General features: G+C 45.7%; 2 protein-coding genes across 5 annotated transcripts in view; both read left to right on the forward strand.

Moving 5' to 3' along the window:
• The window catches only part of chd8 (chromodomain helicase DNA binding protein 8), a 33,068-nt gene extending 25,274 nt beyond the window's left edge, over positions 1–7,794 (forward strand). For 2 of the 4 annotated variants that reach the window (XM_035536067.1, XM_035536068.1), the window contains exons 27-40: positions 696–785; positions 873–976; positions 1,307–1,430; positions 1,543–1,618; positions 2,216–2,481; positions 2,573–2,805; positions 2,985–3,641; positions 3,983–4,098; positions 4,228–4,455; positions 4,562–4,657; positions 5,107–5,208; positions 5,337–5,447; positions 5,866–5,970; positions 6,735–7,794. In XM_035536067.1, coding sequence (XP_035391960.1) covers positions 696–785; positions 873–976; positions 1,307–1,430; positions 1,543–1,618; positions 2,216–2,481; positions 2,573–2,805; positions 2,985–3,641; positions 3,983–4,098; positions 4,228–4,455; positions 4,562–4,657; positions 5,107–5,208; positions 5,337–5,447; positions 5,866–5,970; positions 6,735–7,106 — 2,680 coding nt within the window. In that variant the 3' untranslated portion in view covers positions 7,107–7,794. The remainder of the gene's footprint in view (positions 1–695; positions 786–872; positions 977–1,306; positions 1,431–1,542; positions 1,619–2,215; positions 2,482–2,572; positions 2,806–2,984; positions 3,642–3,982; positions 4,099–4,227; positions 4,456–4,561; positions 4,658–5,106; positions 5,209–5,336; positions 5,448–5,865; positions 5,971–6,734) is intronic. The other 2 variants (XM_035536069.1, XM_035536070.1) reach the window with 2 other exon arrangements.
• Positions 7,795–9,970: 2,176 nt separating this feature from the next.
• si:rp71-1g18.1 (uncharacterized protein LOC559922 homolog) lies at positions 9,971–15,160 on the forward strand. Its single transcript, XM_027028008.2, has 4 exons — positions 9,971–10,367; positions 10,696–10,850; positions 11,658–11,745; positions 13,214–15,160. The coding sequence occupies exons 1-4, from the start codon at positions 10,100–10,102 to the stop codon at positions 14,101–14,103; spliced, it is 1,401 nt and encodes a 466-aa protein (XP_026883809.2). The 5' UTR covers positions 9,971–10,099; the 3' UTR covers positions 14,104–15,160.
• Positions 15,161–15,293: the final 133 nt, after the last annotated feature.

Raw genomic sequence — 15,293 nt, forward strand, 5'->3', positions numbered from 1 at the left:
ATTCAACAAATTGTTTCAGTGAGGTAGGTTGGATATGTTTGGACCCATTGACATAAGCTAGAGAAAAAGAATCACATGTCCCTGCCTTTAGGTAACGGACATGTCGAACCATTTTATTTCTGTCCAGGCGTACTCCATAAACACTGAGCAAACTTCCTGCTAAAACCAATCTGTGTTGTGGCCACCAGTATGCTCAAAATACTGTTGACTTCCTAAGCCAGCTTTAATTTCTCAAGCGCCCCCATGTGGCAAACAAAAATATAACAAAATGTATAAAAAAAAACAGTAAGTTGGTTTGATCAAACAGAAGCTGTCGGTCTTAAATAATACATATATAATAAGGTGTTTCTTAAAACAAATCGAGCCTTAAAGTGACCTCAGAACAGCTGCTGTTTATGGAGCAGGAGGCTTGCTTGTCTTCTGGTGATGGTGGGTAAGGCTCACGTTCCTCACCTTTCTTCCAGCCGTTCACCATATGGTGCTGGTCCCACCAGTATCACGTTCTTGATTGGGCTTTTCTTACGGAACGTGATTAGCGGTATATCGGCAGAACTCCCTTTAAGCCCAGTCAGCTGGTTTAATCGGCTCCGCTGCGAGATCTGCGCTGCATGGAGACTTCCGAGGCCATAGTTGTGTTGAGAATTGTTTTTGTTTGCTTTTGTTTTTCCCAACATTTATATTCCCCCCCCCCCCAGGGTCCTGTTACGAGTTCGCATGCTCTACTACCTGAAACAAGAAGTCATCGGTGATCACGGGGAGTCTGTACTGAGAGGAGCCGATGGCAGGTTTGCACCAACAGCTCTGCACTTGCATTCCACTTTGAGGCATTGAATCACACGCACGCCCACACATGCTTGGTCTGTGTTCTGCAGGGATGTGGATATCTGGCTGCCTGAGATGGAGCAGCAGGACGTCCCGTCAGGCTGGTGGGATGCAGAGGCAGACCGCTGCTTACTCATCGGCGTCTTCAAACACGGTGAGCGGAGTCCTACCCTTTTCTTTGCTTAATGAGCTTAACGGAGCCCCTACGCAGGCCTGCATGCACACTTTGACCTGGCAACGAACCTGATCTGATAGTTTATTAAGCACAGAGAGACAGTGCTATTGAACCAAAGAATAAATTCAGTCGCAACCACGACGGCGTGCTGTAATCGAAGTTAGTCTGCCATGTATTGATTATTAAAAAAAAAAAAGAATTTGGCAGTAAAATGTGAGGAAGACTCTGAGGAAAGTCATGCAGAATGCTAGTCGTATACGTGGTGGTTTAAGAATTCCGCGTGTGTCTGTCCTCTTTTTTTCTCGTCAGGATACGAGATGTACACTACCATGCGTGCTGACCCTTGCCTGTGTTTCCTGGAGCGATGCGGTCGCCCTGACGACCAGGACATAAAGGCCGAGCAGCACTCAGCTGACCCCGAGCTAGGAGATGGGTAAGCCGTACGTGGCAACGAAGCGTCAACGCCGTCCCTTAGCCGGCCAGCCCCTCGCTAGTGGTCAGGTAAATCTGTACATGTCTGACCAGTTTTGCGTTTGGCTCCACAGAGGGGATTATGACAAGTACTCGGAGGACCCGGAGTTCAAACCCGTCACCCGCTACAACAAAGACATGTATGAAGAGGTAAGCACCATAGACAGATGCGCCGTGCGGCCAGACGGGTGTCCTAATCACAAGACGCTTCCCCTGCCACTGTTCAGCAGAATCCTGCCTTCACACATCATTTAGATTTTAAAATGGAAATGGATGCAGATCGTGGTCTGTTGGAAACAGGATCAAAGTTGATGCATCTGATAGTCAGATATTTTCGTTGGCACCTAAAGTGTAGTTGTATTACATCCTGGATAAAACCTGTAATGTCGGCTGTTCTGGCATGGAAACAGGTACCGAAAATCGAGTGCTTGGTGGAGCTGTTATTGGTTCTCAGAATTCCCTCTTAATTAGGATTGTACGGAGTGGCTCAAGCTCCTGCTACCGCAAAGGTTTTGCTTTTTTTTTTTTTTTGGTAGTAAATGAAATGGTTGGACTTATTTTCAAACAGATATAATGCGCTTTGACAGATGTAATTTTATCGATCCTGTCAGCGTTTGCAGAGCTAGAGTTAGCCCTTTGTTTATGTACGGATATGGGGGGGGGTTTACTACTCAATGCCTCGCGCCGACATCATGGCGAGAGCGATGAGGTAATGACCCGAAGTGGTTCTCTCTCTTTTTTTTTTAGGCCGATTCCCGGCACATGGACGAGATCTGCGTGGAGGATCCCTCAACCCCATCGGAAGTGCTCGCCTCCGGCTCCGTCGGGGCGTGCTATTGGCCAACAAGCTCATCCCTGACGGCCAGGCTGCGGCGCCTGATCACGGCGTACCAGCGCAGCTACCGTCGGGAGCAGCTGAAGATGGAGGCAGCAGAGAAAGGGGACCGGCGGCGTCGGCGCTGCGAGCAGGCCACGAAGCTGAAGGAGATCGCCAGGCAGGAGAAGCAACAAAGGTGGGCGCTCGCGTTCGATTGGCTCGCGGCCACCCCCGCGTGGGCCGCCAGCCCGTCCGTTTACGGTGACCGCTGCTCTCCGGTTTCTCAGGTGGACGCGGCGAGAGGAGTGTGACTTCTATCGGGTGGTGTCCACGTTCGGGGTGGAGCGGATCAAGGTGGAGGCGGGAGCCCTGGACCGGGCGGAGGCCGAGCTGGACTGGACTCACTTCCGCACCTTCGCGCGGCTGGACAAGAAAACGGACGAGAGTCTGACGCGCTACTTCCGCTGCTTTGTGGCCATGTGCCGGAGGGTGTGTCACCTGCGACCCCCCCGCGGCGAGGGTGAGGAAGCCGCCCGTATTCCACCCTGGTTCGCTTGGTGTTCCCATATACGGGATAATGACGCAAAGACACGCAAAAGCGTACTTATGCCTTTTAAAACACGATGTCGCGTGTCTTTTAACGGTCTGTGTTCAATAAAGGGAATATCTGTCGTTTGGTTTCCCCTGCGCTTTTCCCAGAATCCCAAGACTTGTCGCAGTCTCTGGCTCCCATAACTGAAGAGCGGGCGTCTCGTACCCTGTATCGAATCAGCCTGCTGTGCCGGCTACGAGAGCGGGTCCTTCCACACCCCTCCCTGGAGGAGCGGCTCCCCCTAGCCCCACCCAGCTCTGACCTGCCCTGCTGGTGGAGCATGCCCCAGCACGACCGCGAGCTGCTCCTGGGCGCTGCCCGCCACGGCGTGAGCCGCACCGAGCACTCCATCTTCCCCGACCCACAGTTCTCCTTTGGCCGGGCCCGCCGCGACTACCTCCAGAACCAGCAGGTGGCGCCCGCCGCACCGCTGCAGCCGCACAGCCCTCTGCCGGAGCAGCTCGCGGTGGGCGAGGAGCGGACGCAGGATGAGGCCCGGCTGCTGGGGGTGGAGGCCGTGTGCCAGTCGGACTGCCCGGCTGTGTCGCTTCCCCGCTCGGAGGTCAAGGCCAGTGGGCAGGCACCCTGGGGCTGGAAGAAGAGCCAGAGCCGGGGGTCCCGGGGGAAGAGCCGGAAGAGGGCGGAGGGGGACGGCGGCCGGCAGTCGGACTCCGACTCCGACTCCGACTCTGACTCGTCGACCTCCTCCCGACATTCTGGCAGCTCGGATGAGAGTGGAGACAGCGATGTGGAGCGAGAGCAGGGTGACGTGTTACTTCATTAACAACGAGCTTAGTCAGCAATACCATGCCAGATTTGTCATTTAATCAGGTGTCTTCCTAAAATGGTGAAGTTTTAGCAGGCTAGTAGCTTTCTGAACTGCTGTTTGCGGTTGAGTTTGTGATGGGGAGCTGAAATTCCGCATTTTAAAAAGTATCTATACTTTTTTTTTTTCTACGTCCTAGTTCGGAGTTAAAAGAATGAACTGGATCTTTTTTCAGACTTGCTTGTTATCCATGACAACGGACAAAAAGGCAGGAATTAAGTGACCTATAGTTAAGGTAAAGCTCTTTATTAACAGAGTTTTTCCTGTTCTCTTCTGCAGCAGCTCTGAAGATGTGTGACGTGGATGAAGAGAACAGCACCCTCTCCTTCACACCTTCTCAAGACGGTGCCCCACCAGAGACCCTCAGTGACCCCCTTCGGGTAGACTGGCCTAAGGTAAAGCCTGAAATTGTTCAAAAAACAGTTTGGGTTCTTTTTTTTCTTTTTTTTTAAATATCACTACTAAAGTGCCAGGCACACAGTCCGAGGATTGCGTTACTTACAGGGATACTTCCCCCTTTTCAGGACCGTGTGTTGATCAACCGCATGGATAATCTCTGCACCCTGGTGCTGACGGGCAGCTGGCCCTTGGGCCGGCGTGCGGTCGCGGATTCGCAGCTGAACCTGTCCTGCGATGACCAGGACCTCGGGCACGATCTCGCCTACACCCGCGTGTCCCGCAGGGGCAACAGCACCCTCTCCGGAGAGGGCGCGGATGGGCAGGATGCGGAGTTCACCGTCAAACTCTTGAAAGTGAGGACTGTAGATGGCGCTGGATGCTGGCTACATTTGACCTAAAACATGTTCAGCGTTTTTAAAATGTTTTCCTTCATCTAAAAGACTTGAATTCGTCCTATAGGAGGAGGGTCTGAAGCTGACTTTCTCTAAACAGGCTCTAATGCCTAACGGAGCAGCAGGGGAGGCAAGTGGTCATCGAAGACACAAAGACCAAGAGGTACATAGAAGAGTGGGCAGGACCTCATTCAGTCCTGCATTATTCAAAAAATCCCACTGCCATGTGATTGACGCTTGTTATTCGTGGAGAGCTCATTGCTCGCTTTCTGTCATTGGTGGGGAGAGCTCATTGCTCGCTTTCTGTCATTGGTGGGGAGAGCTCATTGCTCGCTTTCTGTCATTGGTGGGGAGAGCTCATTGCTCGCTTTCTGTCATTGGTGGGGAGAGCTCATTGCTCGCTTTCTGTCATTGGTGGGGAGAGCTCATTGCTCGCTTTCTGTCATTGGTGGGGAGAGCTCATTGCTCGCTTTCTGTCATTGGTGGGGAGAGCTCATTGCTCGCTTTCTGTCACTGGTGGGGGATCTCATTGCTCGCTTCCAGTGATTGGTGGGGAGATCTCATTGCTCGCTTCCAGTCATTTGGTGGAGCTCTCACTGCTGGCTTTCTTAGTTGGCAGATTCAGAGTCAGTACTTCATGCCCCTCGCAAGAGGGACCTGCCCAACTGGCTCAAAGAAAACCCAGACTATGAGGTAGAGGGTGACATGCTAGAAGTGAGTATGGGGGCACTTGTTCACAATTATGGAAAAGCAATTGAATTGTCTGGCAAACCCTCCCCCTGCACGAGTACTGTACCAAGTGTGCCTTTCATTTCACTGATCAACTCCTTGGTGCTCGACAGCTGCTGGTGAACAGGACCAAGAGGAAGAGGAGGAAGAAGAAGACAGAAAAGGAAGGGGCACTCACTGGTGGTGAAAGGGTTAAAGTCGTGGACATGAGGACCGGCAAAAAGGTTGGGAAGCAGAAATAACCGTTAAACATGCTGTTTCCTTTTCATATAACAAACAATTTGCAAGCCCTTTTTTACTGCACTTTAATATGGCAGCAAAAGAATAATTCAGTCCATAAAAAATGTGACAATGACAAAAGGTTGTTTTAGCTGGATATGGTCTGACCAGCATTTTGTCCTGGTTGTTTGATTATTTTTAAAGGTAATCCCTTATTTATTCTGCACAGTCATTTTCATTCAAGAGACATAAAAGAATAGGGCTGGCCAGTGTGAAGATTGAAAAAGATCATCCTGGAACTAATCATCTTATTTAAATAAAAGGAAATGCACAGAGGAATATCGAACAGATAACAGGGACGAGCAAGAGACAGTGCAGTATGCTGGCTTGCTTAATTTTGTCTTCGTCAATCCTTTTCTTCAGTATGGCGGAGTATATGGACCTGCACTACAAGACTTGAAGGAGTATCTGGAGGAGAACCCTGATTATGCTGTAGCACCGGAATGGGCCGACACCGTTCGCAACTCGGTTAGTCAGCTGCACGCTTGCTGCATGGCACTGTGAACCGGAGCAGCTCTACCCCACTGGCCACACACTCACTCCAGTGCTGAGCTGCTGTGATCTGAGTTCATGGTCTGGTGGTGCATTTTTAACTCCTGGGCCCTTTCCCTAGGAAACCCATTTTTCTTGCTAATTTCAGATGATAAAGCAGTATGTAATGCAATGGAAAACATAACATCCACCATATATTCTGAATGGAGATGCAAAGGAATGTGTCTGATTAACCAGTAATTAGCTGGCTCTCAGTAACCAGCTTCTTTTCAAGGGTCATTTTGTTGTTAACACCACATCTTTTGATGTGCTAGATGGAGGTGTCTTTAGAGGGCTCGCGTGTCATGTTTACCTCATCCACACGTGGACCGCTGGTGATTATCCAGCGGTTCTTGGCTGATGGTGATCGAAGCACACATCTGATCTCGTGACCTCCACAAATTCTTAACTGTAGTGTGCAGATTGCATGTATTCATTCATTTTATTATGGCATATTAAATATAAACAATAATTTTAGTAGATTTTAATTTTTGTAAGCCAGTACAAAAAAAAAACAAAACACAAATTTTGTGCAGTGTTGTGTGACTAGTTCATGTCTCTTCAACCATCTCTTTAACTGATTTAAGTTGACGCTGCTAGTTAAATGACACATGCACAAATATAAGGTGGTAAAATACACATTAGATGGTTTATTTCTCAATTTTTAAACAGTTGTGCCAAATTACTTCTTGTTTTCACAGGGTTTCCTGCCAGAAGTTTTTTTTCACAGACTCCTGTCTCCGCACACCTCAGTCCCCAAGAAGAGCCAGCATTACTTCTCCAATCCTTCAGCCCAGTCTGACCCCCTTCTGGGGGGAGGCGAAAGCGAAACACTGGTTTCAGATGGCGCTTACATGATGGACGATGAAGACCTGGATGCCGGTGACCTTAGTTCTTCGCGCCACTTCCTCACGCCCACCTATGATGTGAAGATGGAGGCGGGCTCTCTTGACATAGACGGTGGGGACGGCTTGTCGCAGGGCGGATACGATAGCTCCGACAGGGAGGCCATTTTGGATGATATCATAATGGCGCCTAAAAATTCTGATTCTTCCTCAAGCTCAGAAGATTGACCAAGTCTCAGTCCTTTGACATAGTGCCCTGAGATCATGACATTCTTTTATTATATTTACTCCCTAAACATGCCCAACTTCATTATTTTCTAATTGTTTTTGAGGAATTATGGACAAACCTTCACCCTTTGTTCAGTTGTCTTAGGTAGCTTTGAGGACGGGCATCATTAAAAAGAAAAAAAAGGAAAAAAAAGTACTCTGTACAATTCTTCACTTGTCCCGTTATGCGAACTCCAAGCCCAGCAGATTCCAGTGTATGTCGTCCATGTCTGCCCGACAGTCATTCAGCATTCCCTCCATGTGGCGGAGCGGAACCTCTGTCTGGACCGCCTGTGGAACGTTGTGCTAAGGGGGGGGGGGGGGTCTTATTTATATGCTGAGTTGAGCCATGGTGGTACCTCAGTCTCTTAACTGTGGCCGCTCCTTTGCCCAGTTCTCCTGTGCCCAGTTCAAGTGAAGAACTGGGCGTTCATAAACTGGGTGTTTTTTTTGTTTTGTTTTGTTGTTTTGTTTTTTTAAGGGGTTGGGTTAGGGTTAGACACTGAAACATGGACTTATGGGTGTATTGTACAATGTAGAGTTGATAATATGCCTGCAATGATGCAAAAATTGAGTTTACTCCTGTTGGATGAATTGACTTCAGATGTCTCTGTGATGTAAACATGAATAACAATATACCATGAAATCAGAAGTCTTGTGGTTCTTAGTTTTGTGGGTAAAATATTTATTTTTTTAAAGGTTAAAATTACACTGTGCACAAGTGTTTAAGGACTAACATGAGAAAATTGGCCTGGTACAACACTTGGGTATGTGTGCTTGTTACCAACAGACCTGCCAGAACAGAGTAAGTAAACCTATTGATCAGTAAGAAAGCTTGAGCCCCTTACCCATGGCTTGTGAAGTCTAGTACTGTTGAGTTGTATCCCCACTTACTCAACGAGCCAGTTTCCCAGACTATGCCTAAGGAGACGAACAAGAATATCCAATTGCAATTCATCATTGGCGCTGCAATTAATCCAGAACTAGACTTGATCAAGGTCTGGAAAACTGGCCTACGTTAACTGTTTTATCTCTGTGGAATTAATAAACACCAGTTCTCAAATGAGTGATGTTTGATGCATCAGAGCATCTGGAAAGGGGCTGCTCTGAATCAAAGACCTCCAGCTTCATCCTGTTACCTGCTATGGTGCCTCCTAGCTGCAGTGGTCAGAATTGCAGCTCCTACTGTCATCTGACATGAATCCTATCTAAACATTGTGTTTATTTAAATGATGGAGCACTGAGTGTCTTCAACCTTCAAAGGACTGGAGGTTTCTTGAGTGGCAGCATTCCACAACGGACATAAGATGTTCTAATTCATCATGAGGTACTTGATCTTAATATACTGTTAGATGTTACTATAATTTTTCCACCCTGGTATGTTTTGTATATCTGAACTAGACATTTGAACATGTATTGAAACAGCGCAAAGTTTAGTCACTTTTGAATAAATCATAGAAATCTACAAAATACATGTTTTACTCTTTTATTCCAATATCACTGTACGTGATATCTTGTTTGAAACACCTACTGGTACCACAGTACACCTGTCTTATAGATCCACTGTTACCCAACCACCCAATCCACCAGTGTCTAATTCCAGCCACAGGAATACTACTCACTGTGTGTTATTTGGGTGTCTGACAAATCTCCAATAGCAATAACATGGCAGTGGGTTTACTAGTAGTGCATCAGGCACAGCTACATTATGGGAGTCGGTAAGAAGTCTTCAGTGATTCCTGATCTGGTTCTTGCATGTGGCTCTTCTCAGCTTATAGATCTAATTCAGTAATGGTTAGTTCAATTAGTCTTTCTGCTTTTCTTGTGTCTCCAGCCGAGAGGCCAAACAATCTTTCAGATGGGCTTTGTGTTTAGGTCTGAAAGACTGAAAGGTGTGAACTGAGATTAAATCAACCGAGGGTTGCTTCAGTTCCCCTCCAATCCTCTGTGACCACAACAGATGTTTTCCTTCTTGGCTCCACCAAGATCCTTATTTTGACCAATTTTCTGAAAGTTGGGATTTTTAGTCTGTTTCATTCAACAGGGTGCATTGAGACTGGAATACTGAAATGCTTGGTTCTTCTCAATAAGTGATCTTTATGATAAGAAAGTCCACATCAGTAATTAGGATTCCTTTCCTCCTAAGAAGACTCAGGAATGTTTAACTCCCAAATATACAAGCCTGAGTTTGTTACAGTACATGATCTAGTGGTATTCAAGTTGCACCTTAAGAAACAGGTGTTTTTCAGTGTTTATTTGGAGTTTCGTAAACGTAATGGTAACACATCAGATTTCAAATTGAGCATTTGTCTCGTCCTGACCGTCCAACCTGTAACGTAATGTCAAATCCGGTGATGCTAATAAAAGCCGAGTGCCCTGTCGCTGGTGCAGGTAGTTTATTATAATATTATCGGCTTTCTAATACTAATAATTACCTGCAATTTTCCACCATGACTGTCCTCTGAAATTTTCACCTTCATATCTTATTTTACTCTTACACTGTCTGGGTTGCTAGGGTAACCGCCCTGGCCCTTTGTTTTGAAAACGTCTGTCCTTGCATAACTGTCTCTGCACAAATGTAGAGCGCGCTCTCTCTCTCTCTCTCTCTCTCTCTCTCTCTCTCTCTCTCTCTCTCTCTCTCTCTCTCTCTCTCTCTCTCTCTCAATTCTTATTTGTTATTTGTGTCGCCACACCACCGATTAAAATCGCCAAAGTGGCCACTCTGAGTAGGTTTGTTTTTTACATTAAAACTAATAAATAAATATTTTTTATTACACTGGGTTTGGCGCGAGCTACAGGGCGCGTAATGACGTATTTCAGGAATGTGCCCCCCCCCCTCGTTCCTCCGCGACCACGTGGCTACGAGCGCAGGCCCCGCGCTGCATCCTGTGCCCTTGCGTTGTCTATCGCGCTAAGCTAGCTCGGCCAGGTAGCGCTGCGACGTTTTGCGCACCATGTCTGATTCCGTTGCAAAATTCCAAGCCGAGGTAGCGGCCGTGATGGAGGTCCTGCTGAAGGTGGCCGTCATGGAAATAACCAAAGTGTTTGAGGGCCGTTCTTTCCTGTCTGAAGGTTGCACGGTCGACGGGCGACCCAACATCCGTGCGGAACCTTTACCCGATCTCAAGGCCTGCATGGAAGGAGCACTGAGAAGCCCTGCAAACAAGATTGTTTGCAGCGTCGGTGTGCAAGTAGGCGAAACGACGCCAGTGGAGGCACATGGTAACATCTCTGCTGTTTTGGTTGTCTGGTAAAGACGTGGACGCAGTTGCAGGCCGACATGTAAACACTGTGTAGTAAGCAAACATCAGGTGCAGGAAACGCAGAGTTCGAGATTCGTCCAGATGCTGCTATTTCTTCACTATGTAGACCACGCAGTAAATGCGTATGCGATAGATCACTTCTCGGAGTCGTTTAGGCCGCGGGTCTGCATCTGCACCGTCTTGCCCTGCAGATAAAAACGAATAATGCAGAAGTTTTGCGATATCGCTGCTGTTTTGGTTCGGAAGTGTTCACGTTGTAGTAAGTCCAAACTTCTCCCACTTCACAGATAAAGGCATGACCAGGGAGAGAAGCAAGCTGTGCTTGCAGACCACTCAAATGGGGGAAGGGCTGTCCCCCACAGAAAGTCCCTTCATAGACCTTGTGGAGACTGTGGATGTACAGTGCACTGTTGATTTTCCATACACTATCTTTAAAGAAAAGGTAAGTGTGACAGCCTCTGTAACTCTAGCTGAAGTCATTGCATACCAAGTTAGACTGTTCTAAAGTAGAAACAACCAAGAAGATCTCTCTCTCTCTGTCTGAGAGCGCAAGAGAAAGTAAATAATTAAGGAAATGTGCAGTTATTTTGCTTTGCAACATTGTTTTGAGTTTTACCACATAATGTTTAGATTTATTTGAAGATAAGTTATCTTCAGTTTACTACAATACAAAGTGAGACAACTGACAAATGGCAGCAATTTCTTTGGGATTTAATGATGGCTGAGGAAATGTGCCAGGGGAGTGTAAAGGGATTTACTTTTCGGCTTGCTGGTTTCATATCCCGCCTCCCCTGAATTCTCATTGGTCCACAGTCTGAGTTAATCATAATTCATTCTCCTCTGCAAACAAGTTTGAATAAGTAATTTTTAAGCATTGTTTGTAGAGTGAAAATGTGCGTTTATGGTGACCTGGTAAAAAATAGGCACGTCCATTGTTCTTGCATTTTGTTTTGAATTTTGCTAGCTTGATTAGAGCTGCCTTTCAGTTAAACCGCCTTCCTAGACCATGTTCACCTCTACACTCTGAGTCGTCTTACCTTTGTAAACATAACTTCCTACCTACCGAGTGAATTTTACTGCTACCTATTATAAGAACGCTGAATGAAAGGTAGCAGTTTCATTCAAAGGTAATAATTTTATACAGCTTCTGCACATCACAAGGTTGTATAGTGCTTGTATTTGCAGTCAAAGAAGACTAACTTTAAATGTAACGTCACATAACTGTCATAACGTGAATATTGTTCCACAGACTAAGAGAGGGGAGCGGGGTGACACGATTACCCTTTCGCCTGCGTGGGGTGGCGTCCCTCAAGGAGAGGGGTCCAGTCAGGAGAATGGTACGTACAGGCTGAGTGTATAACTGGGCCGATAAAAAAGTAATGCAAATCTTCAGTTTAATGATTTTTTTTTTGTTGTTATTTCTGTATTTTTATTTTTTAAATAAAAATAAAACTTGTGCATAACTGGGTTTGGCCATGTTTAACACGGAATGCCTTTTACTGCTGGTTTCTGAGATTTTTTTTATTATTCCTTTCACCCTTTTTAAAATTCGGTATACACAAGAGTTTATCCTGTACTGGGTGGGTGGTCATAGACATTGTATATCATAATTGTAGTGGGGTCGCATCGATGAAACCTACAGAGGTTTTCAGAGAACATCAATGAAAAATGATTGAGGTTTGTTTTGATTATCACAACACTGACTGTTAGAATCAAAACAAACCTGATATTCTTGTATATATCTGCTGTTCTTGTGCTTTGGATGTCCTCTGTTGTTGTATTTCTAGCATGGGTCCCCTGCTTCACCCCAAGGGCAGAATGATATTTTAATAGGTTAATATAAGACTGCATATGCTGTTAGACAACATTTGTAGATGACATTAGATCTCTCTGCTTCCAAAAAGCTCTTACAATGTGAAGGTCAATGTGTGGATTACAGTGCTGCAATGTTTGTCTGTATGCTGGCCATGTTACGGCTCTCTACCCTTCACCCAGTCTTTATACATGGGGCTGCATTTGTAGAAGAACAAAACAACATTGTCCATATGGGAGTTGGTGAGAACTCCCAAACAGTAAAAAATAGTTTATTGCAGAGTGAGCGTAGTAAGGTAGGTAAGGAACAGATACGGATCATTGTGCAGGACTGGTGAGGGGCTGGTTGATTTTTGGCTGTTAGAAATTCGCCTTTGGTCAGGATTGGGGATTTCCTCATCTGAGGTCTTTCTCTCCTCTTAGAGATTAAACAGGATTGCATGCGTTGCCTCCGACCTTGGAAGTGAATGCGCTCCATATTATGAGGTCTTGTTTTTATTTGTTATATTTATACTCCTGCGTTGGACACGCTAACCGGAAATCTCACACTTGCATTGGCACTGAGTGTATAGGAGCAGGTGTCAGTGGATTTCACATTAAAATAAGGTTAACGAAACTGAGTCAACCTTCAAGAAATAAGTCAGTAAGACCTGCGATGTAATGGGTAACTCGGTGTCTCTAATAAGAAAAGACTTATGATTCACACAATTCAGGTATGACATCCAGCTGTCTTGTATGTCTCAGAAACTGAAGAGTAAAGGTGGCATTCGCAAAAACATACATGTTGCACCTAACAATGTTCAGTAGCATCCCTGCATGCACAGTGTCTACATCACAGTGGTGACATTCAGTATAAGTTTGGCTAAGAGATACACTTGGCTAAATTAAGAAATGTTTTAGGTTTTGTTCTCAGGGTTTTATTGTGTTCTTGGTCAGCAGGGTTCTGTAGAGTTTTTTTTTTTTTTTTAAAGTGTTTGTAAATGTCTCTTGCAGACCTTCAGGACCCAAGTCCTCTACATGATCCTTTACCAAGTTCCGTTCTGGAAAATAAACCTCTGTTCAGCACCGTGACAACTACAGACCTTTCCCTACAGAGTTTGGGCCACTCGCACCCGGAGGTCATTTCCCTTTTGCCTGTGGAAGAGCAGGCTAAAGTGGAGCCCCTCGAGACAGTTGTAAGCCCAGAAGAACAGGCTCATCCCAGTCAAAATGTAGAAAAACCGTGTGCAACCATGAAGGTGAATACCTCCAATTCCTTAACTGGGGTTAAGAAAGTGCAGTTCCAACTCAGCCAGTCGCCGTTTGACTGCAAGATGTTGCGTCCGTGTTCTGTGCAGCTTGTGAACCTGCTACTCGCATCGGGTCCAAAAAAGAGAAGCGTTGATGTCGGTCCCAATGGAAAAGGGTTCTCAATGCCCAAAGACCTCCGAGCCCACCAGGGCGCCCACACAGGGAGGCGACTGTGCTGCTTCACCGCGTGCGGTAACGGTGTGTGGCGTCTGCACGCCAGCCCTTCTCAGGAGCGCTTGTACGGCTGCAAGATTTGTGGCAAGTCCTTCAAGCGGCGGAAGATCCTCAGGAGGCACTATCGCTTCCACACGGGGGAGAAACCATACTCATGTCCCAACTGCAACAAAGCGTTCGCCCTGCGCAAAAGCCTGCGTAGGCACGAGAGGTTCCACTCGGGGGAGAGGCCGCACGTCTGCCCTCAGTGCGGCAAAAGCTTCCGTCTCAGGGACAATCTAAAGGCCCACCAGCGTTTTCACACCGGGGAAAAGCCATTCACGTGCAGCCTCTGCTCTAAAAGCTTCCGCATCCATAAGAATCTACAGAAACACAGTATAATTCATTCGGTGCCCGGGATTTTTAATTCGGTCAAATAACCAAGCAGTGCTGATCTGCTAGTTTTACACCTGAATTCAACACTGCTGGTGTCAACTTGTCTACTGACAAATATTTTTGAAAAATTGCAGCAGTGTTAGTGAGAGGCAGTAAATCAGGGCAATTTTTAAGGTGGTTCATAACATCTGCCATTACACTGAATGTGGTGAAGACATTGTGTAGTTTGTCATAGTGTATCGGACATTTATAATTGAAGCTTGATTTCTAATTCATGAGTGTTTGTCTAGACTATGTGTGTTACTAAAGAACACAAAATTACATTTAAAAATAAGCTGTTCTAGACTTAAACTCTTTGGAACTAGGTGGAAAAACACAAGAAGTGTTCCGCCCTTTTTCAGTATATGCTAATTGCCTGTGCTACTACAGGATTGGCCAGTCTTTTGAAGGCCATTGAATTAAATTAGTAGTTTATGCAACAGTGATCTCACTCCATCCTTATTCAGAGAAGGAACCTAATTTCTCCAAACTGCTGTAAACGCACACAGGCTGCTGCTGAGATGAAAGGGGAAACCATCACATGTATTTGTAGAATCTACTATTAGTAGACCCAGAGCATTAACGTGCGTGTTAACAGTGTGCATGATGCAAACTGATGCTCATATAAGCTTTCATTACTTATCTATGTTTGCTTCGCTGCTCTGGTACAGAAGACTAATGAGCAGAATTCTTCCTGGTTAGAGGCATTTGAGGTTGGTGTAAACTTTTGTACATTTTCTGCGCACCAGCGCATTGTGGAATATCTTTAGTGGGGATTAAAATGTAGCTCACATTTTTGTATAACTCTAAATTTGATACATCTAATATGACGTTTATTTAGTGATGCCTCTTTGTCGAGTTAAATGAACAAACATACTTTTGTAGTTTTTGTTTACGCCCCCCCCCAGATTTGACTACTCGTTGATCGTGAATACTATGTGCATCACTTTTCAATCTGCATAATTGCGTATCGTTGATTAAGCAATGTTTGTAAATATTGCACCAAATTTTGTTTCTCCTGACTACTGTATATGTTGTTATTTGCTTTTTGTTTGTTCAACACTGAAATTTTTCTGTCACAGGATTAAGAACTTTTTTCTTTTGATTTTAAACTTTTATGATGACCATGTTGTTTTTTTACCTACATTTTGTTTTAAATAAAGTATTTTTTAGATATAGTGTGTGCTTTAATAAA

This window comes from Electrophorus electricus, chromosome 18, assembly GCF_013358815.1.
Source record: "Electrophorus electricus isolate fEleEle1 chromosome 18, fEleEle1.pri, whole genome shotgun sequence".
Lineage (NCBI taxonomy): Eukaryota > Metazoa > Chordata > Actinopteri > Gymnotiformes > Gymnotidae > Electrophorus > Electrophorus electricus.

Coding starts and splice junctions, on each gene's coding strand:
- si:rp71-1g18.1 (XM_027028008.2), top strand. CDS start 10,100: ATGTCTGATTCCGTTGCAAAATTCCAAGCCGAGGTAGCGGCCGTGATG. Junction 10,368..10,695: donor GACGCCAGTGGAGGCACATG/GTAACATCTCTG, acceptor CCCACTTCACAG/ATAAAGGCATGACCAGGGAG. Junction 10,851..11,657: donor ACACTATCTTTAAAGAAAAG/GTAAGTGTGACA, acceptor ATTGTTCCACAG/ACTAAGAGAGGGGAGCGGGG.